The sequence below is a fragment of the Fusarium proliferatum genome (assembly GCF_900067095.1).
Source record: "Fusarium proliferatum ET1 genome assembly, contig: FPRO_scaffold002, whole genome shotgun sequence".
Taxonomy (NCBI): domain Eukaryota; kingdom Fungi; phylum Ascomycota; class Sordariomycetes; order Hypocreales; family Nectriaceae; genus Fusarium; species Fusarium proliferatum.
In genome coordinates, this window is record NW_022194791.1 from 2,392,480 (window position 1) to 2,414,092 (window position 21,613).

Genomic DNA, 21,613 nt, shown 5'->3' on the forward strand with positions numbered 1-21,613 from the left:
ACAAGATAATTAACGACAAAAAGTGATTAAGTTCAGATTTGGATAATACTCGTGAGCGTCCTATTATGTATAATGAAGAAGAAGGGAAATCAGACACTGCGTGCCGTTCTTAGTGAAGAAACTGCCATTCCATGCCCAGCTACTCAGTGGTAATCCACATGTAAGACTCGAAACGTCACTAGACAATGAAATATGGCAAGACGTTAGGTACTATCCCAGATGTATTAATATACTATTCTCTGACACTGATTCATCAGTAAAAAGACATGTGACATTGGCTGCTATAGGGTATTTCCTCCGCATGACCTCATCTGCCGTTCCTCAGCTTTACATGTGAAGCCAGTCCCTTGCCAAACTCGGCCTAGCGTATTCCCCGCAACCAGTCCCCTCGGTACCCCATAGAAGCCGAGGCTTCCCCTTCACAAGGTTCCTTGGTATCCCCGACACGGTTTGAGTTGCAGGCCGGCCCAAGCTTGTTAAGAGCTGCTCGTTGCGCTCCCCGATTAATTCGTTTTGCGATTCTTCATCCTCACTCTCACCCTCATCCTCACCGTCTCACTTTCACCCTCTGTCTTTCTCCCATCATCTTGAGCGTGTCATATTATACCCCCTTACATATTCGAATAACACACCACACACACTTACACACAATGGCGGACCAGTTGAGATATGACGGCCAAGTTGTTGTCGTCACCGGCGCTGGCGGTGGCCTCGGAAAGGCATATGCTACTTTCTTTGGCTCCCGTGGTGCCAGCGTCGTCGTGAACGATCTCGGTGTTACTTCCAAGGGCGAGGGCAACTCATCAAAGGTTCGTAGACCAGCCAGCAAGAGCAAACAGCTTCCCCAGGCGCAAAGCGCATAGAGCTAACCCCGATCGCGACAGGCCGCCGATGTTGTCGTCAACGAGATCAAGGCCGCTGGCGGCAAGGCTGTTGCCAACTACGATTCAGTAGAGAACGGCGAGCGCATCATCGAGACCGCCATCAGCGCCTTCGGCCGAATCGATATCCTCATCAACAACGCCGGTATCCTACGCGATATCAGCTTCAAGAACATGAAGGATGAGGATTGGGATCTGATCTACAAGGTACACATCAAGGGCTCATACAAGTGCGCCCGCGCTGCTTGGCCCCATTTCCGCAAGCAAAAATACGGCCGTGTTATCAACACCGCCTCGGCTGCTGGCCTGTTCGGCAACTTCGGCCAGACCAACTATTCCGCAGCTAAGCTCGCCATGGTCGGTTTCACAGAGACTCTCGCTAAGGAGGGTATCAAGTATGGCATTCTCGCCAATGTCATTGCCCCTGTTGGTATGTTACAATCAAGCACGCCTCATGAGCTTCATACACTAATCCAAAATAGCTGCTAGCCGAATGACCGAGACCATCATGCCTCCTGATGTGCTCGCCAACCTCAAGCCCGAATGGGTTGTGCCTCTCGTTGCCGTTTTGGTCCACAAGAACAACACACAGGAGACTGGTGGTATCTTTGAGGTTGGCGGTGGCCACGTGGCCAAGCTCCGATGGGAGCGATCTAGCGGTCTCCTCCTCAAGGCCGACGAGTCATATACCCCTGGTGCCATTATTAAGAACTGGAACAAGGTTGTCGACTACTCCAACCCTCAGTACCCTACGGGGCCCAACGATTTCCTCACATTGCTTGAGGAGTCTATGAAGATGGGACCTTCAGAGCAGGGCGAGAAGCTCGACTTCACTGGCCGTGTCGCTCTCGTCACTGGCGGTGGTGCTGGTATCGGCCGTGTCTACGCTCTGGCCTTTGCCAAGCACGGTGCTTCAGTTGTGGTCAACGATCTTGCTGATCCCGAGCCTGTGGTTGCTGAGATCAAGAAGCTCGGTGGCAAGGCCGTTGGTGTCAAGGCCTCAGCTGAGGATGGTGAGAAGGTTGTCAAGGCTGCTATTGACGCATTTGGCCGTGTTGATATCGTCATCAACAATGCCGGCATCCTCCGCGACAAGGCTTTCTCCAACATGAACGACGAGCTCTGGGACCCCGTCCTGAATGTGCATCTCCGTGGTACCTATAAGGTCACCAAGGCTGCTTGGCCTTACTTCCTCAAGCAGAAGTACGGACGTGTCCTGAACACTACTTCAACCAGTGGTATCTACGGCAACTTTGGCCAGGCCAACTACGCTGCTGCTGTAAGTTCTCAATATCTGCTCATTATGATAATTGCTAACGGTCATAGAAATGTGGTATCCTTGGTTTCTCTCGAGCTCTTGCTCTTGAGGGTCAGAAGTACGGCATCTATGTTAACACTATCGCCCCCAATGCCGGCACTGCTATGACTGCCACCATCATGCCCGAGGAGATGGTTCAGGCTTTCAAGCCTGACTACATTGCGCCCCTTGTCCTCGCTCTCTGCAGCGACAAGTGCCCCAACCCTACTGGTGGTTTGTACGAGGTTGGCAGCGGCTGGTGCGGTCAGACTCGATGGCAACGAACCGGTGGACATGGCTTCCCCGTTGATGTCACCCTCACCCCCGAGGAGGTCCTCAAGAACTGGAAGGACATCGTCACCTTTGACGGCCGTGCCGACCACCCCTCCAAGTCCCAGGACTCGATCGGTAAGATCATGGCCAACTTGGAGAACCGCTCTAAGCCTAAGGAGTCATCTGGCGAGACCAACTACCTTAAGGTCATCGAGGAAACTCTCAAGAAGGAGGGCAAGCCTACTGAGTACAAGTACGAGGAGCGCGATGTCATCCTCTACAACCTCGGTGTTGGTGCCAAGCGCACTGATCTCAAGTACGTCTTCGAGGGCTCGGATGACTTCCAGGTCATTCCCACCTTTGGTGTCATCCCTCCTTTCAACGCGGAGATGCCATTCGAGTTTGACAACATTGTGCCCAACTTCTCTCCTATGATGCTTCTTCACGGTGAGCAATATCTTGAGATCCGCAAGTTCCCCATCCCCACCAATGCTCGCCTTGTTACCCGAGGTCGTCTCCTTGAGGTCATCGACAAGGGTAATGCCTCTATCGCTCGAACATCCACCACTACCGTCGACGCCAACACTGGCGAGGACGTCTTCTACAATGAAGCCAACGTCTTCCTCCGTGGCGCCGGTGGTTTCGGCGGTCCCAAGCGCGGTGCTGACCGTGGTGCTTCCACTGCTGCCAACAAGCCCCCTGCTCGTGCCCCTGATGTTGTCGTTGAGTCACCTACCCATGATGACCAGGCTGCCATCTACCGATTGAGCGGTGATTACAAGTGAGTTTTACTACCATCCACAATTTGAATCATAACTAACCTGTGTAGCCCTCTCCACATCGACCCTGCCTTTGCCAAGGTCGGTGGCTTCAAGGCCCCTATTCTACACGGTCTCTGCTCCTTCGGCATCGCTGGAAAGGCCGTCTACGAGCGCTTTGGTGCCTTCAAGAACATCAAGGTCCGCTTTGCTGGTGTTGTGATTCCTGGTCAGACCCTTATCACAGAGATGTGGCGAGAAGGCAACAAGATCATCTTCCAGACCAAGGTTAAGGAAACTGGCAAGCCTGCCATCGCCGGAGCGGCTGCTGAGCTCAGGACCGACGGCAAGAGCAAGCTCTAAACAAAATTCAGCACGACCAACGGAGTTTCTGCAATGGGATATGCATGTACTATCATAAAGTTTGTATTGTAGTTGAGTGATGTGATTTTTATCATGTCCTGTTTTGCCCAATCTTATATGCCAAATTCAATACCAATTTCTTAAATTTGTAAGCCACAAGACGCCCTGTGCCCATCCTGATGTTTATGTTTGTGAAAGTCGTTAAGCCTGCGCCTGAAGTCACAATAAGGCTTCATTGAACCATCTTGCTGTACGCCGTTACTCGAAAAGAAAAAAGAGAACAAAGACCCTAACCCTAAACAAAAAGCGTTTCTACGACCAGATCCAACACTTCCGAAAGAGCGGGAATCCGGCCGCTGAAGAGAACAAGCTCAACACTTACGTTCATCCTATTCGCCGCAACGCCTGTTTCAAGGAACACCCGCTCAGTACCTGATAATTCTCGGTTCTCCATGTCTTTCCACTTGCGCTCAGCCTCTTCGCGCGCGGCTTGCAAAACCTGTTCTGTATCCTCAGATTCCCAGAGATTGCACCGGTCACACTCCTTGCAGGGTGTGGCATCACCTTCTGGGCGAAAATGATCACAAAAGTGTCGATATCCTTCATCAGTGAGGTCGGCGCGACAGATATAGCACATCTTGTAGCCGCAGGGACACGTGAGTTTATTGCAACCTGCATTCTTGACGAAAGATGTGTTGCAGCGGGGACAGACACGCTTTATAGCCATGCTCATGGCCTGCTCGACCTGTGTGCGTAGGGCGACGAGCGAGGATTCGTTGCATACGTGGATATCCTTCCACGATTTGTGGCATGAGAGGCACGACATACGGCCGCAGCTGGGACTTTGGCAGATGAATTTGGTACCGCGACGACGACGACGGTGACGGTTGAGGGCTTTGGACCACTCCACTGATATGTAGTCGCCAAAGGACTGCTGTGTGCTGAGAAGGAGGCAAATGAATGAGGATACGAGGACGAACGGGAAGACAAACGGGAGGGTGCCGATACAGAGAACGAGGAAAAAGAGGTTGTAGATGCTATCCGACTTGATGCGAAGAGCAGATTCGTGCGCTGGCGTGTATATGTCATCTATCTCGGCATAGTCACAGAAGGGACACCGGACTAGAGGGAGGTTGGATGCCAGAAGGCTGTGCTCTGCTAGTCGGCAGTCAAGCCTGTGCAGAATTTCTGGTCCCATCTTTTCTTCCTCCATGGCACGACGGATATGATCTGGCGGGATATGTCCAGGACATCCATCACCGTCTGAAGAGAGGCACTTGAGCGTTCCCGTTTCAGGGTTGATGCTGCTTTGCCAGCCTTGTCCAAAGACTGCTTCTTTAATGGAGTGCTGTACACATCGGTAGCAGACGAGATGGCCCTCACGGTTGCAGTGCGTAAACTCCTCAAAGGCTGCTGATATGAAGCAGCAGACACACTCGTGCGTTGCATCTGCCCTTTCGGCCTCCTCGTTGTTGAGGATGACTGCAAGTCCCCTGTCTCTATCCTCTCTGTCCCTTCTGTCCTTCTCTTTCAACGGCGCCACCAAGGTATCATACAGTTCGCGGTCCAGTTCTGCGCTGCCTGTGGCTCGAATGGTGGGAGTAATGGAGCCCTGGCCGGTTGAGCGCCACGATACCAGTGGGTGATTCTCTGCCTCGCCCGTAGCGATAGGCTTCCTTCTGAAAAACAACGATGATATTGTGAAACGCCATGACTTGGAGGATAGAGTAACGAGGGTCTGGCGGGCCTCGAGGTAGGAATAGTTGGACTCGGCAAGGACGGCGTTTATGGTAGACCGCGACAGGCCCTTGAATTCATGCCATGCCAGATTTTGTACGGCTCTCTTGTACTCCTTGCTCTTGAAGACCTCTGCTTTGGGTATCGCCTCCGGTTGAGCGGTCTCTTTGTCCGGAACTCTCCAGCGACCCTTGACCCACGTCACTCTATTCTTGAGCAGTGCATCAGCCACAAGAGCGAGCCTCGACTCGCCGTCGAAATTCGACAACAGCTCGCGAAACACCTCGATCTGGATATCGGGAAACACAGCGGCCAGAGCCTCGAGGCTGTTGTTGAGTTCGCGTAGGTCAGGTCTCTCGGGTGGCAGGCATGGTAGTTGGGCTTCGTCGTAGATGTACTCGGGCTGAACAAGGTTGGAGTCGCTCGACTTGGACCGGACAGAGGGTGTTCTGGTTCTATCGGTGGAGGTGGAGGTGGAGGTGAGCAGCCCGGGGAAAACCATCGTGACTGCTCATTCTGGTGCGTGTTCGCGTGAGGTTTGCTGATGGAAGTGGTAAATGGCGGTGGTGATGGTAATGGTAGTGGTTGACGGAGGATTAGGTAAGGTGTTTTGAGGCGTTGAGCTGAGGAATGAGGCTTGCGGCAGTTGGTTGGGGTGCAGAGCTGAGTATTTTTAATCAAGAAAAGGAAAAAAAATTAATGGGAATAGTTGGAGCTATTAAAATGCATCATGCTATTCATTCAGCTGTTACATATCGTGACTGTCTAGAGACAGCTGGTTAAGTGTCATGCTAAGTTAGAGGCGGCAAGTTGTAATAAAGCTTGTAATACGATTGCTGAAACAGCACAGGCTCGAATAGGTAACTGCCATTCATCGACCTACTTGACTGCGAGGTTATTCCAGGTTTCAGAGACTTGAACTTTATTATATGTGAATATTTTACTTTGCTTAATAGGAACCAGAGTGTTGTGCCTTGACTTGTTACGGATCCTGAAAGTGTAAAGCATGCAGGATTGTTTATATGCCCTATATCAGATGCACTTGACAGTTAGCACCGTACTCTGCACAGGGATATGGAAAAATTAAAAGTGACTTACTGATGAAGTTATATTAAAAGTAGATAGTTGATAGCCTAATTGCTTATCACTGACTATACCTTGACTAGAAAGCTTTCCCTAAAACATATCTTTATACCTTAGAACTGCTTCTCATTAACGTCAGATGCTGTCTCACAAGCAATGAACAATATCAACCAGGAGATAGACAAGCTTGATCACCTCGGTAAGTAACTTATCTCAACTACCTGAGGTAGGTAAGGTAGCTAACTGGTAGATGCCAGAGAGCCTTCGCATCGCAAACAAGGCATTGGCGCACTGTTAATACGGAAAGCTTTCTCAAGGGCAGAAGCGGAAGGCGTGGTACTATATCTCTGCTCTGAGCCAGCAGCTCACGATTTCTACAGGAAAAGAGGTTTCCAAGATATCATACACGCCGATATTGACCTCAGCAAGTGGGCGCCTCCTTATAGTGGCTTTGGCCTGTTTAGAGGGACTGGAATGACTTGAGCTCCATCAAAGGAACGAAGCTGGTAGTTGCAGTCCTACTATGTCGACTTAAAAGCATATACCGATACCTTGGCTTCACACCTTGGAATTGATACGTACCAGTACATTAAACCCAAATACTTGAGGACTTTTTCGTGTTTGACAGGATTGTGATTGGTATATGCTAACGTTGGTAGACAGACCAGCCAAACCCCGATCTCTTGTGTTGGTTGAACAGGAGCCTAGAAGCTTACCTTGACGACTCAAAAAGGCAGGAGAAATAAAGGATATGCTATGTACCTATGTACGCAAACCGTCCAAGTGATCCGCCGTTGCTGCACCCCACGGTTTGGTTGGTAACATTGACGGAGATGATCACCACACCAGATCGACAACCCCGCAATGTTAACCCATCTCGAAACTATCTAACTATTCAGACGACAGAATCAGGGACCTTGATTGTTCCTCGCTCACCTCCATTCTTGGAGTCAGAAGGAGCTCACACGAGAATACCACGACAATGGGCGGTCAGACAAGGCAGCTCGTATGTCAAGCCCAGAAACTGACTCGTCAAATCAGGATACTTGCTGCGTACGGGAAGAAACTGTCATAGTATCACTGAGTAATATAAAGGTGGCAGCGTGGGCGGCCATCATCATCATCTCGAAACCGCCGACTCAAAATTAAGATTGCAGAATGCCTGTTTCACGTCACTCTGCTGCACAATAAGCACCGTTCATCTGCGCAGTCAAAGTCATCCATCACATCTGCAGCGATGCAGCACTTCCAACCCCTCCTCTTCAATCTTCAGCATGCACCATTCGACATGCTTGATGCAGGCACGGGGGTTTGTGACCAAAGTCCCATCATGAAGTCAATGACCGGCCCGAGGCTTCGCAAGCGGTGAGATGAAGTTGACAGCATCAAAGGTTAGCGCGCCGCCAGGGTTTTAGACCTTGTGCGGCTAATGATCGATCATTTCGCGCTTAGAAGGTTGGATGAGTCTAGCAATGAGTTTAGAACAAGTCCGTTGATTTTGATAGCTTGGCTGACGTGAAGCCTTGTGTTTTGATATCATTAATCAATCACATGCTGAAAGTAATGGCAACTAACTTTGGAGAAGTCTAGGGAGCGACACAACATGTTGCAATATCTCTAGATGAGACTGAACTGACGACAAGGCTATAGATCTTTGTCAGATCCGCAGCCAGTCGTTCCTTGCAAATGCAGGCATTGCAGGCCCATTTCTCGCTGAGGATCTCGCTCCTTGTCAGCCGCTAGTTCTGCATTACCTACATCAAGCCCGCTAGACCACTTGTCAAGGACTCAAGCCTCTTGGACATCAAAGCTTGCACCCGAAATAGTCATCGTTGAGATTGTGCGAGACTACGACTACGTATGTACATATGTACACGGAGTCCTAACGGCAGCGCCAAGTCCGAGCCCTGACATGGGTTTTCAGGGATGACGACGATCTTGTCCCGTCATTGTTGGCTATGCTCAAACAAGCGAAGTGAGTGAGAAAAAGGGGTCTCTCGGCGATGGGCTCGGCACAAGAGCCAACAGTCGGCCAGCTCCACTCCCTGGGAGGGGGGAAACTTGGGAAGCACGCGACTTTGTGCAGGATAAAGCCCGTCGTGCATAAACTGCTGCGGAGGAAAAAGCAAATTCCCCATGATATGATGATGTGAGCTTTGCATTGGCTCCAAAAAGTTGGCATGTGCTATGAAATGAAGTGCTTTGATGCTTGTATGTAAGTGCATACATGGGATGTTTGATGTTACATTGAATACCTTGCGGACAAAGCCAAATCGACTGATGATCACTGATCCGAGAAGACAAAAAGGAAAAACCGTTCGCTCGTGGCGTCTGTCTCGGACGAATGATGTTGCTGAAGCGACAATATACCGAGGGTGTATTTTTGGCTCCCAGATCTACTATGGGGCACTGCCGCATGTTGATGATATTACGAATACTGCAGCTGGAGCTGAAAAGTTTTGGCTTGCAAGTACCGTGCCGTTCAACAGAACCACTAGAGAGGCTCAAGAGCCGGCATGAGAACGGCCCCCGTGAGGATACGTACTGTACCCAAGATGAAGGCCCAGCCTTTTGGCTTGTGTTTCATATCACACAGTGCCTCACGGTTGGGCGCTTGCATGTGCATCCGGAGGTGCTCATGAGACCTCAATTCCGAGGCACTATGTATATACGACTTTAACTAGAGGGTGTGATTGTCTCGACGATCTTTGTTGCTGCAACGGTCTTTATTTTCCTCATGACGGGGTCTGATTCCTTGATGAAGCACTTGGCAGCAATCCTCATCTCTCTAGGGTCAGAACGTGGTTTCGTCATTCATTATATTCGACGGGGAGATCGATCAAGGACGATACGCACTGTTGACGTATGAAGTATTTCTCTTCCTACCTAGTCAGGCACCGAAACCCGAGCATCGATGCCTATAGCGCCGCAGTTGTGCGTTTTATTAAGGGTTGACCACCTTATTGCTCCAGATAATCGCCTGTGCGGTCGATTTACTGTAGATCCCGTCCGTATTGCACCATTTCCCTGATCTGGTTGTTAGCCACGCGACAAGGACTCTCTCTAGCTCTGTCTGCTTGCTGAGCATTACAGTATTCTTACCGACTGACTATCAAGTGCCGCTGGGCGTCATCAGAAGTTGCCCAAGTCAGCCGTGGTCAGCCACCTCATCTTGGACGGAGCACAGCATCCACGGCAGTCAGGCTGGACCAACGATCCGTCATCTGTGACAGTTTTGCTGTGGCTTTCAGCTGAGGTGGATTATCTTGCATTTCATAAGCAGCCAAAGTTCTATTCAGGGGGGGCTGTGACGACGGAAACGCCTTGGCTGAGTATGATTTCTCACCATAAGCTTTTGGGACATTGATCATTTCGAGGTCTAGATCCGCCATTTGAGTATTACCAGTATTATTCAACTTGGGCAAATGTTGTTTACCTGGGCTAGTAGGTGTTGCAGCCGCATCCATGTCCATTTCTGCTGCTGTTGCATCGTTCTCGTCGCCGCCACTATTTCCATTGCTCCACTTTCCGTCACCCCGGCCCTGCACATTTCGTAGGACTGCGATCTTCAGTGACAAAAAGGACTCAGGTAGATCACCCGTCAAATCAGGGAGCTACTCAGTTGATTTATTTTGGCACCCTCTGTCAAAGAAACTTTCATGTCCCAAAAATATACGCCAATACGATGTACAACAGATACGGCCGGCCCCGAAAAAGATGAACCAAGCCAAGAAAAAACACTGGACATCAAATCACAGAAAACGAGGGATCTACGGACATCAGTTACAGTCTATCACACGGTGCCTGATTCTGGAGTTACCCAGAAAAGCGCCACAGCCCGTATCTTTTCAGCCGCTTCACGGCGAAGCCCAAGCTCAAGCTCAGAGCAATGGGAGCAAAGTAAGGCCTTGATTTCTTGTCTCAGTCACTGCCAGGGACAAAGCAGCAGCACCAGCAGCAGCAGCAGCACCAGGACAGGGTCCGGTGCTTGTCTGCAAGAATAAAGCCGTGCAGTAACTAAGCCAAGCTTAGCTCAGGTGCCTAGGTTCCCCCCTGGGCCCCCCTGTCCTGGCGCTGGCGCTGGACATCCACCACACCTAACCAGCCGCCTCCTCCACCGCTACAACTGGAGAGTGAATGCACTGGCTTTGGGCGGGATCCTGGTTTAGCAGACTGCTCAGCCTTACTTAGTCGCGGTGAATGGGTCCTTGGGCCTTGGTCAATATTTACTGGAGGTATCCGTACTCCGTAGGTACTGTATGTATTTGGCTCAGCTTGGGATATATAACTTTGGTCCTCCCCCCTCCCATCGATTGTTCTCTTCCTGCCTGCATTCTCTACTGGTGCATCTTGAACTTTGTCTGCAGACGTGGCTGTTCGTGTGCGTGCTCGCGTGATTACCACCCTCTTATATATTTAAGAGTATTTCGTAGACAGGCGGACTTGTTGGTTCGCCTTCCCACGCTCGCATTAACACCTACGTACCTATACACGGACACGCCAAATCATGAGAGGAGGCCTTTGGAACAGCTTAGAACTGAGGATTGGACGACCAAACATTGCATCTTGCTGCCCATAAACGAAACGATGAACCGAGATATGAAGCTGGATGTTGAGTCCATCATGACCGACCAAGACAAGAACGGCCGCTATGAGGGCTACTTCGCCTATCGACCACTATCCAACCTACCTACACCGCCCCCAAGCTCGCGCAACTCATCCGCGGCTCAATCACCACGAACTACACTTGACGACGGAGAGCCATTGATGCCTCGATTTCGAGGTAAGTGGTAGCACTAGCACGGCTGGCAGAGGATCAAGCACTGTTGATGTGTAACATCACGTTGTTGATCTCCTGTCATGTCACCCAGCGTACAAAGCTTGTTTTACTAACACGCTATCCGTATAGGCCCTGCAATCCACCTTGTCAACCTCATCCCGTCATCTGCCTCTCTGGCCACGGCCTCTGTCCCTCTTGTTCAGGCCATCCTGAGCCGCGCCAATCTCTCGATCGAGACCGTTGCTCTCGCAGTATGCATTCTCGATAGCCTCGACTCCCGCTTCGCCCGACGATGGCGCCTCTCGTGCCCCCTGCTTTCCGGCTACTTCTCCTCCACCTCTAAGCGACACACTCTCCCACCGACGCCCATCATGCCTCAACGACAGCAGTTACACATCGACTCAGTCAACCCCGAGCTCATCATTCTGGCAGCTCTTGTCATTGCGGTCAAGTTCATGGAAGATCCTCAGGAGGCTTCCCAGTACTATTGCAAAGCCTGGGGCCGGGGCATGTGGTCAACCGAGCAGCTCAACACCACCGAGCGATGCATCATGGAGAACCTCAACTACCGCATCATGCCCCTGTGCGACGAAGACTGTCTGACGGATGCTATGGTGGATATGCAATATGCTGCACAGCAGCCCCAATGGGACATCAACGAGCATATGCCCGCGGATAGTGATGACGAGAGCGACGACAGCAACAACCACAATAACTATGTGCCTAGCCACTCCAGATCGAAGACACTCGGCACAGGATCGGCTGTATTGGGGCTAGGCCTTTCTCTAACACCTGTCGATACCCCTACTGCCGAGGCCTGCCACTCAACTACCCCTCAACCGTCAAGGCTCTGCGATGACTACTTCAACCATTTCCAGGCACGAGAGGATTAAAAAGGATAAACGGCGTTCTTTCTTCACTTTGGGCATTGCGAGGCGTTACCGTGGATACCAACACATTTAGCGACGTTTTATGGATTGTTTTGACAGCGACTCGACTCGATCCGGCGTGATAGGCATCTTGTTATGTGTTGTTTTGGGAATCAGACCCCTTTCATAACGCTCCTGATTGGACGACGGAGCGGGAAATAGCATTGTTCTATATACGGAGGCATTCAGGGTGAACATTGAGTTCCTATAATTCAGGAACAAGTTTATTGGGATTGATTTGGCTGGCTTTCTACATGGCATCACAGGTTGAAGCATGGATATGGCATCTGATCTGAAGCTAGGATTACACATACCCCTTTCCGTATATTCTAGTCAATAACTACGTACTTTTAATGTTCTATAAATGGCTCCCGGTCCCATACATACCTCCGGCCCTTGGCATAACAAATCAGGCGATATCATGCCAGCATCTCTCAGGGGGGGATCCACACTGTTGACGTTGATGTCTTATCCCGGGTTCACCGCATGAAAAAGCTCGTGATGTAGTTTTTGTAAGTCAGTATACTATGCTTGGATACGGCAATTGATGCCGGCTTGCTGTTTTTATTGTATGTTGAATATGTGTGCTGTTAGTTACTGTATCGAACGAGAGTTGCAGTTATAGAATTATAACTATTGGAATTGGCCGTAAGCTACTCAATCACCCACCCCTCCCTCGTCTATGGACTATTATCTTAACGAGGAGCTCATTCATCATTTCGCTTCTATATTTGGCTACAAGTTCAGAATAATTGAACATCTGTAGGACACTAATACATCTCCTTAAGGACTCAGCCTCTTCAATGTCCACTCCTCTTCCTCACCCTCCCGTTCATAGACGAACCTGTCGTGAAGTCTACTCTCCCTTCCTTGCCAGAACTCGATCCTATCTGGGATAATCCTCAGCCCACCCCAAAACTCAGGAACAGGGATTTTCTCCTGCCCCTCAAACCGCTTCTCAACCTCTTTAACCCAACCTTCCAGCTGCTTGCGACCATCGTCATCGTCACCTTGAGGCTCAAGTACTTGACTCTGTCGACTAGCCCATGCACCGATTCTGCTTCCCCGAGCTCGTGTGTCGTAGTATGTCTGGCTTTCTTCACGGGAGATCTTCTCCACCCGTCCTTCCACATGGACTTGACGCTGTAGGGATTCCCAGAAGAACAACATTGCAGCACGGGGGTTAGTCGCTATATCAGCTGCCTTGCGAGACGTGCCCAGGTTGGTGTAGATGACAAAGCCGCGGTTGTCGAGCTCCTTTAGATATACAGTACGAGAGGAGATACGACCTGAGGGGAGGGATGCTGTTGAGAGAGTGCATGATTCAGGATGATCTACGCCAGAATCATTCTTCTGGGCACGGGAGAACCATGCGTGGAATTGAGGGATAGGTGATGTTGGGTTGAGCTGTGAGCGGACAAGAGTTCCTTTGGTAAACTGCTCGGCCTGCCCTGTTGCCTGATGCCCCGCGGGAGCGACTATGAGTCCTTAGCAAACTGTCCCATGAACAAATAGTGTTGCAAAGAGAAGAGTCATGATGGCAAGATTGGCGGGGTAATGTTGAACATACAGATGAGTTTCGAAGTATCTGCTGAATGAAGAGCCATTTTTGCAGTAGAGAACAATCTAGAACTGAAGTTAGGTATTAGAAGACGCATTGAAATATATATACATGTGAATCTACTGTGGGAAATCATGCGATTTGACTCACTGGATGAACTTTGAGGCATACGATGGAATGGGATGTTCAAGAGGGAAAAAGGTACGTACTGCGCTATCGGCGGGTGGTGGAGTCATGACATCTTCGAAGTGAAGGAAGTTTCTATTTGCTACCTTTATTCCAGGGACAAACAGTTGAGATTTCAGGAAATGGACTGTCATTCATAGCACAACACGGACTGTAGATGAATAAACACAGCAATATCAATACCCGAGAGTTATAATATTAAGGACTTCGCCAAGGTGCTTATGAGTACCTGCACTACTCGTCTCATGATATTCACGCCACGAAAAGCAGACAAAACAGGCACGCACACGAAACAAACGGAACGCACGGGTGAAATAATAAATAAGTATTAAATTAAATAAACGTATACGACGATACGTATATATACATGATACATAACATACATAAAACCGTACGCCGACGACGTGAGTCGCGTCTCATTTACACATTCTATAACATCAAATGTCGTTCACGGGCATCATCCTGGAATGCTTGCTAACGCACGCCAATTTCTATCCGGCTTTGAAAAAAAGCAAAAATTACAAAAATCCAGTCATGTCATGAAACTTTTCAAATCCTTTCCGACTCATGTACAAGTTTACGAATCAGCCATAACCAACGCCAACAGAGCCATGCGGCAGTAGAGGCCATAGCGCATCTAAACATCATGTTAGCAATGTGATCAACATGTCGTAGGAATCAATGCTTACCTGTCGGAAGTATGCAGCCCGCTGGTCGAAGTCGACCTCCTCGGCAACCTCCTCGTTGCGGGGGAGAGGGTGCATAACAATTGAAGAGCTCTTGGCATGCTTGAGCGAAGCGTTGTCCACTCGGTAAGAGTTCTTAACGCGCTGGTACTCCTCCTCAGTAGGGAAGCGCTCCCGCTGCACACGTGTGCAGTACAGGACGTCACTGCGAGCCAGGATCTCAGGTGTGAGAGTCTCAGACTCGCAGAGAAGTTGGCCGGAAGCAACGAGCTGCTCTCGGACCTTAGGTGGCAAAGCCAGAGCCTTGGGGGCGACCAGCTGGACCTGGACGTGGTAGTGTCGCAGTAGGTACACAAGGGAGTGCACAGGTCGGCCATAGAGGAGATCACCCAGGAAGGTGATGGTCAAGCCCTGTACGGTACCCAGCTCCTCACGGATAGTGAAGAGATCAAGGAAAGCCTGCGTGGGATGCTCCTTGCTGCCGTTGCCACCGTTGATAACAGGGACAGGGCTGTATTTCTCAGCAACATGAACGCTGGTCTCCTCAGGGTGACGGAGAACAACAGCATCACCATAGCAGGCCAGAGTACGGAGGGTATCCTGGAGAGTCTCACCCTTTTGGACAGAAGAGTGAGAGGTAGAGATGGCGATGGTGCGTCCACCAAGACGCTGCATAGCAGCATCGAACGAAGCCGACGTACGAGTAGAGGGCTCGTAGAAGAGAGTAGTCAAAACGCGGCCTCGAAGGATGTTCAAGACACCCTCGCGTTGGACACCAAGACGCATCTCCTGAGCAACGGTGAAGAGCAGGTGGAGATCAGCTCGGCTGTAAGACTTGACGGACAGGACGTGTGTGTTCTTGAACGACGAAGGTTGAGCCAGGAGCTGCTGCAGAGAAGAGCTGACCAAAGGTTGGAGTTGGAGGCCAGGGGCGAGCTCCTCAAAAGGAGCAGCACCACGAGCAGGCGAAGGTAGAGTAGCGCCAACAGCACCAGTATCGACACCACGGAGACGGTTCAGAGGCTGGAAGCCACCCAGCATGGACATGCGGCGGGCTTGGGGAGAGTCGGTGGCTTGGGCGATTGAGGTGGTGGGCTTGACTGGAGGCGACATGGGAGGAGCAATATGCGAAGACATGTCCTTACCCTGAGGCGAGACAGGCAGGACTTCACCATCAAGGCAGACAGTGGTGTTCTGGAAAGTGACTCGCTGAACAGATCCACGCATAGTGCGGCCCACGAAGGGAGACCAGAAGGTACCGGGAGCCACGGTGTAGGGACGGTCAATCTCAGCCTCAATGGTGGTACCAGACTGATCGTGGAGCTCGAAGATCTCCATAGGGTTGGTGTAAAGGCGGTCCTTGATGTCGTCAACAGTCAAACGACCCTCAGCAACTGAAGTGAGCAACAGAGGGAGAGCATCAGAGATGCCCATATGAGGATCGCCCTTATGGCCAAGCGAAGTAGCCAGGCGGTAAGGCAGACTACCAATGGAGAACACATCAATGGTTGACATATGCTGCCAGAGTGCCTTCTGATCAGCTACAGTGGGCAGACGCTCACACTCAGGGTACTCGTCACGGCTGAGGTATAGAGAGTAGATCGAGACGTCGCAGGTGACTTGGAGTCCCTTGGCCTTGCTAAGGGCGATAAGCTTGATATCGTCCTTGTTGGTGACCGAAGTAACGTGGATGCGACGGTTGTGGAGGCTGGCAAGGAGAAGAATAGAGGCCAAATCAGTCAGCTTAGCATCGGTGACGATAGGCTTGTGCGTAGGCCAAGAATCAAAGTGAGCAGTGACAGCCGCAACCTTGCTAATGTTGCCAGAGAGGTGGTTAAAGGGGATGAAGAGAGAGCCAACCTCGCCGGTGACATGGCTGATCTGATCAGCATTGTCTGAGGTAGCGGCCACAGAAAAGTTATAGTCACAGTAACCACCCCGTCTGCTGTTCTGCTGAGCGGTCTTCAAAGTGAGGGCATCAGTGATGGCGCCATCAACACCCAGAGGCATAACCCGGATCATACTGAAACCAGCAGAAATAGAGGCCTTGGTGACTGTTTGAAGGTCATCATTACTGGCGTTAGCGATGCCTGGAACAAAAGCAGCGATGTTGATTAGGCCAGGCAGCACGATAGTTCGGTGGCTGGTCTGGTAATCGCGCTTGGAGACTTCAAGCTCGAAGTGACGGGCAATGGCCTCAACGAGGATCTTGGCGTTCTTGACGTTGGTAACGAGAGGGATCTGGTAATCAACAGCCATACGTCGAGTCTGGTAACCCTTGCTCATGTAGTTGGCAGGACGACGGTACTTGTTGTTGGAAGGCAAGTTGATATACAGATCAATGGTGTTCTTGGCCAGATGCTGGGTGAGAGAGAACTCAGAGCTGCGATCCTCCTCCTTACCGAGAACCTCAAGGTATTGACACTGAACGCCGTGCTCCTGGAGGAAATCGGCGGTACCGGAAGTGGCGAACAGCTTGTAGCCGAGCTTCTCAAGCTTCTGAACAGAAGGAAGCATCTCACGCTTGTCCTTGTAGGATCCAATGGACAGGAGGATGTTCTTCTTGGGGATCTTGAAACCAGTAGACATCAAGGCCTTCAGATAGGCCTCATTCTTGTCAACACCGAAGCAAGCAACCTCGCCTGTAGAGGCCATCTCGACACCCAGTACGGGATCGGCACCGGAAAGACGAGAGAAACTGAACTGAGGAACCTTGACACCGACGCAGTTGGGGGCAAGATCGGTGGGAGGATAAGCCTGGAAAGGCTGGCCCATAATGGCCTTGGTGGCCATCTCGATCAAGTCAACACCCATGACCTTGGACACGAAGGGGAACGAACGTGAGGCACGAACGTTACACTCGATGACCTTGATGTCGTTGTCCTTGGCAATGAACTGAATGTTGAAAGGGCCAGTGACGTTGAGGGCCTGGCCAATCTTGCGAGTAGCCTCCTCAATACGCTCAATGGTAGTGGCTTCCAAATCTTGAGGAGGCAAGATAAGGGTAGCATCACCAGAGTGAACACCAGCGTTCTCGACGTGCTCGGAGATAAAGTGTCCAATGACCTTACCGTCCTTGGCAACGGCGTCCATCTCAATCTCCTTGGCATTCTCAATGTACTTGGTAATAACGACAGGGTGCTCCCGAGAAACTTCAGCAGCCTGGTCTAGATAGTTCTTGAGATCCTTCTCGGAGTAAACTGTGTTCATGGCAGCACCCGAGAGGACGTACGAGGGTCGAACCAGTACGGGATAAGAAACAGCGTTACAGAACTCCTGAGCTTCAGCAAAGCTAGTAAGCTCCTTCCAGGTAGGTTGATCGACCTCAATGCGGTCCAGCATACGAGAGAACTTGTATCGGTTCTCGGCATTGTCAATCATCTCGGGAGAAGTGCCCAGAACCTTAACACCAGCACGGTGTAGCGGGAGTGCAATGTTGTTGGGGGTTTGGCCACCCATAGCACCCAAAACACCGCTTGAGTTCTCGAGCTGGTAAATATCCAGGACTGTTTCGAGGTTGATGTTCTCGAAGTAAAGCTTATCAGCTTCGTCGTAATCTGTACTAACCGTCTCCGGGTTATAGTTGACCATGATTGTCTTGAAACCGGTAGCGCGAAGGGTTCGAATAGCTCGGACTGAGCACCAATCGAACTCGACGGATGAACCAATACGGTAAACACCAGAGCCGAGGACCATAACACCGTGATCGTCGAAGTTGACATCGTGATCAGAGGCATTGTAGGTCATGTAGAGGTAGTTTGTAAAGGCAGGGAATTCAGCAGCGACGGTATCAATCTGCTTGACGAAGGGCTGGATACCAGCCTCAAGTCGCAGGCGACGGACAGCAATCTCATTGGAGCTCCAGAATTTGGCGAGCTGACGATCACTGAAACCCAGACGCTTGGCTTGGAGAAGGATGGAGGGGCTGGTGATGATGTCGGTTGTGCTGTAGCAAGTCATTCTCTTGGCGAAGTCGCTCAAGCCCTTAAGCTTGCGGAGGAACCACTTGTCGATCTTGGTCAACTCCCAAATCTTGTCGACAGTGTATCCCTCGTGCATGGCGTTGGCGATGGCAAATAGACGCTGGTCAGAGGGGGTCTGGAGCTCATCCTCGATGCTCATAAGGGCCTCCGTCTCATTGAAGCCGAGGTTGTGGAAATCAATGGCTCGGATGGCCTTCTGGATGGCCTCCTCGAAAGATCGACCAATACTCATGACTTCACCCACACTCTTCATGGAGGAACCAAGCTGAGTGGACACGCGGGTAAACTTCTTGAGATCCCATCGAGGCATCTTGACCACGACGTAATCGAGCGAGGGCTCGAAGCAAGCACAGGTGGACTTGGTGACTGAGTTTTTAATCTCCTTGAGAGGAATACCAAGACCAAGCTTAGCAGCGATAAAGGCCAGAGGGTAACCTGTAGCCTTGGAGGCGAGAGCAGAAGATCGAGACAGACGAGCGTTGACCTCGATAATGCAGTACTCGCGGGAAAAGGGGTTCAGGGCATACTGAATGTTACATTCTCCGACAACGCCAAGATGGCGAATAACATTAACAGCTGTTGTTCGCAGCATATTGTAGTCTTCATCAGACAAGGTCTGCGAGGGAGCGACAACAATAGAGTCACCAGTGTGGATACCAAGAGGGTCGAAGTTCTCCATGTTACAGACTGTAATGCAGTTGTCTTGAGCATCACGGACAACCTCGTACTCGATCTCCTTCCAGCCCTTCATACTACGTTCAATCAGAACTTGGGGACTGGCGGCGAAAGCTTTGTTGCAGAGTTCCATCAGTTCCTCCTCATTGTTTGCGAAGCCACTGCCGAGACCACCAAGGGCATAGGCAGCACGCACAATAACGGGGAAGCCAATGTCCTTTACGACGTGCATAGCCTCATCGATGTTGTTGGCTGAGGCGGACTTTGCACACTTCTCGCCAATAGAGTCCATGCTTCGGGCAAAGAGCTCACGATCCTCAGTGGTGATGATGGTGTCGATCGGAGTACCAAGGACCTTGACACCGAGAGACTCGAACTCATCCTTGAGCTGGATACCGACTTGAAGGGCGGTCTGGCCACCGAAGGTCACATAGATAGCATCAGGTCGCTCATACTGGATGACCTTTCGAACGAAGTCGGCGTTGACAGGGAGGAAGTAAACCTTGTCAGCCAAGCCCTTTGAGGTCTGGATAGTGGCAATGTTGGGGTTGATGAGAACAGTGTAGATACCCTCTTCCTTCAAAGCCTTGATAGCTTGACTACCAGAGTAATCAAACTCACCAGCCTGACCAATGCTGAGACCACCACTGCCAAGAACGAGGACCTTGCGAACGGAGACGCGGGGGTGAAGACGCTCATTCTCCTCGATGGTGCCGCCAGGGAAGCTGACAGGAGCCTTGAGGAGCTCGGGCTTCTCGGCGCAGTTGGCCATGGTGTTAATGAACACATCAAAGAGGAACTCGGTGTCGCGAGGACCAGGGGTGCTCTCGGGGTGAAACTGCACACTGAAGTAGGGCTTCTCAGTATGGAAGATACCCTCGTTACTGCCATCATTGGCGTTGACAAAGAGCTCTTTCCAGCCATTGGTCAGGCTGTCAGTGTCGACAGCGAAACCGTGGTTCTGAGAAGTGATGTGGCATTTCCCAGTAACCATGCTGGTACAAGGAATGTTGTGACCACGGTTACCGAACTTCATCTTCTTGGTGGTGGCACCAGCAGCACGGGCGAGGAGCTGATGTCCCAAGCAGATACCAAAAACGGGGATTTCGTTCTTCTCGAGGACGGCAGCGATGTTCTTAACGACGTTGTCGAGCATAGCGGGGTCACCGGGACCATTGGAAAGGAAGAGACCGTCGAACTCGTCAATGGCGCTGGCGATATCGTAGTCCCAAGGACAGACAAGGACCTCAACACCACGCTTGAGGAAGCACCTCAGCTGGTTAAACTTCATACCGACATCGAGGCACAAAACACGGATAGTACGCCCAGAAGGGTGCTTACGGGCGACCGAGGTCGGAGGCTTGTAGAGCTTGGGAGCCTTAATGGAAACTACATAGATAATGAGCATGCGTCTTCGAGTTTGAAAACGCTAGGAAACTCACCTTCGGCCACCAAGTTCTTGGTGTTTGGGTTGACCCATTCGACCTGCTCAAAGTTGTCGGTAGGCAAAGCAGCCAAGACATCGTCAGCCTGGCCGTTGGCAGAGCCATTGGTCAGGCCACGGGTCTCGAGGCGCATCTTACCCAACATGCTACCCTTCTCACGGATTCTCTTGGTCAAAGAGCGAGTGTCAACGCCGTACATGGCGGGAACGCCCTGCTCCTTGAGCCATGTGCCGAGAGAGGATTTGGCCAAGAAGTGGGAGAAGTCTTCGCCAGCATAAGAAGCTGTGACTAGGCCAGCAATGTGGATTTCGCTAGACTCGAAGTGAGCTGGCAGATCGCCGAGGAGCTCATCCATGGCCTCGCGCGAAGGAACACCATAGTTTCCGACAAGAGGGAAAGTGATGACGAGAATCTGGCCGCGGTATGAAGGATCCGTTACGGACTCAGGATAGCCAACCATACCCGTTTGGAAGACCAGCTCTCCAGCAATGCTCTTCTGAGCACCAAAGCTGTAGCCCTGGAAGGAGGAGCCATCTTCAAGCTCGAGGCAAACGAGGCCATCATCCTCGGCGCCAATCTGACGCGCAGAGGCGGGAGGCTGAGAAACCAAAGCCATTGTAGTGGTTACGGTATTGGTTTAGAGGTGAAGCAAAGAAAGAAACAAAAAAGCTCCGGCGCTGGGCTGTATCAACAAAATACCCAAAGAAGCGCGGGGCAACGACGTGGAGGGGTCGTCGCGGGAGGACAGGGAGATTGCGAGCGACGGGCCGGCAAGTTAACTCGTTTTCAGAGCTACCCTGGTAAGGTCAGAAGCTACCTCGCAATCATCAGCCTCAACTGTAGTTAGAGATGAAGAGGATGTTGGAGAAGAGCGAGGGTTTGGGAGGAGGAGAAAAAAGAGAAGGAAGGCTTTTGATGAAAGCGGCCCTCGAAACTTTTTTTTATCGCCGGGGCTGCAGTACAGGGTGCTCCCCGC

At 51.1% G+C, this 21,613-nt stretch overlaps 6 protein-coding genes across 6 annotated transcripts; 3 read left to right on the forward strand and 3 right to left on the reverse strand.

Moving 5' to 3' along the window:
* Window positions 1–650: 650 nt before the first annotated feature.
* On the forward strand, window positions 651–3,572 carry FPRO_02997 (putative multifunctional beta-oxidation protein; the record flags this gene model as incomplete). The annotated part of the gene is made up of 5 exons (XM_031226841.1): window positions 651–809; window positions 885–1,311; window positions 1,364–2,160; window positions 2,208–3,232; window positions 3,281–3,572. 5 exons carry the CDS (start codon window positions 651–653, stop codon window positions 3,570–3,572), a joined length of 2,700 nt encoding a protein of 899 aa, XP_031077336.1.
* Window positions 3,573–3,867: 295 nt separating this feature from the next.
* Window positions 3,868–5,811, reverse strand: FPRO_02996 (uncharacterized protein; the record flags this gene model as incomplete). Its single annotated transcript, XM_031226842.1, has 1 exon — window positions 3,868–5,811. One exon carries the CDS (start codon window positions 5,809–5,811, stop codon window positions 3,868–3,870), a length of 1,944 nt encoding a protein of 647 aa, XP_031077337.1.
* A 737-nt stretch (window positions 5,812–6,548) lies between these two features.
* Window positions 6,549–6,875, forward strand: FPRO_02995 (uncharacterized protein; the record flags this gene model as incomplete). The annotated part of the gene is made up of 2 exons (XM_031226843.1): window positions 6,549–6,591; window positions 6,643–6,875. The coding sequence occupies 2 exons, from the start codon at window positions 6,549–6,551 to the stop codon at window positions 6,873–6,875; spliced, it is 276 nt and encodes a 91-aa protein (XP_031077338.1).
* A 4,104-nt stretch (window positions 6,876–10,979) lies between these two features.
* FPRO_02994 (uncharacterized protein) lies at window positions 10,980–12,065 on the forward strand (the record flags this gene model as incomplete). Its single annotated transcript, XM_031226844.1, has 2 exons — window positions 10,980–11,175; window positions 11,302–12,065. The coding sequence occupies 2 exons, from the start codon at window positions 10,980–10,982 to the stop codon at window positions 12,063–12,065; spliced, it is 960 nt and encodes a 319-aa protein (XP_031077339.1).
* Window positions 12,066–12,884: 819 nt separating this feature from the next.
* Window positions 12,885–13,708, reverse strand: FPRO_02993 (uncharacterized protein; the record flags this gene model as incomplete). Its single annotated transcript, XM_031226845.1, has 2 exons — window positions 12,885–13,579; window positions 13,672–13,708. The coding sequence occupies 2 exons, from the start codon at window positions 13,706–13,708 to the stop codon at window positions 12,885–12,887; spliced, it is 732 nt and encodes a 243-aa protein (XP_031077340.1).
* Window positions 13,709–14,425: 717 nt separating this feature from the next.
* On the reverse strand, window positions 14,426–21,253 carry FPRO_02992 (putative URA2-multifunctional pyrimidine biosynthesis protein; the record flags this gene model as incomplete). The annotated part of the gene is made up of 3 exons (XM_031226846.1): window positions 14,426–14,485; window positions 14,538–20,581; window positions 20,635–21,253. 3 exons carry the CDS (start codon window positions 21,251–21,253, stop codon window positions 14,426–14,428), a joined length of 6,723 nt encoding a protein of 2,240 aa, XP_031077341.1.
* Window positions 21,254–21,613: the final 360 nt, after the last annotated feature.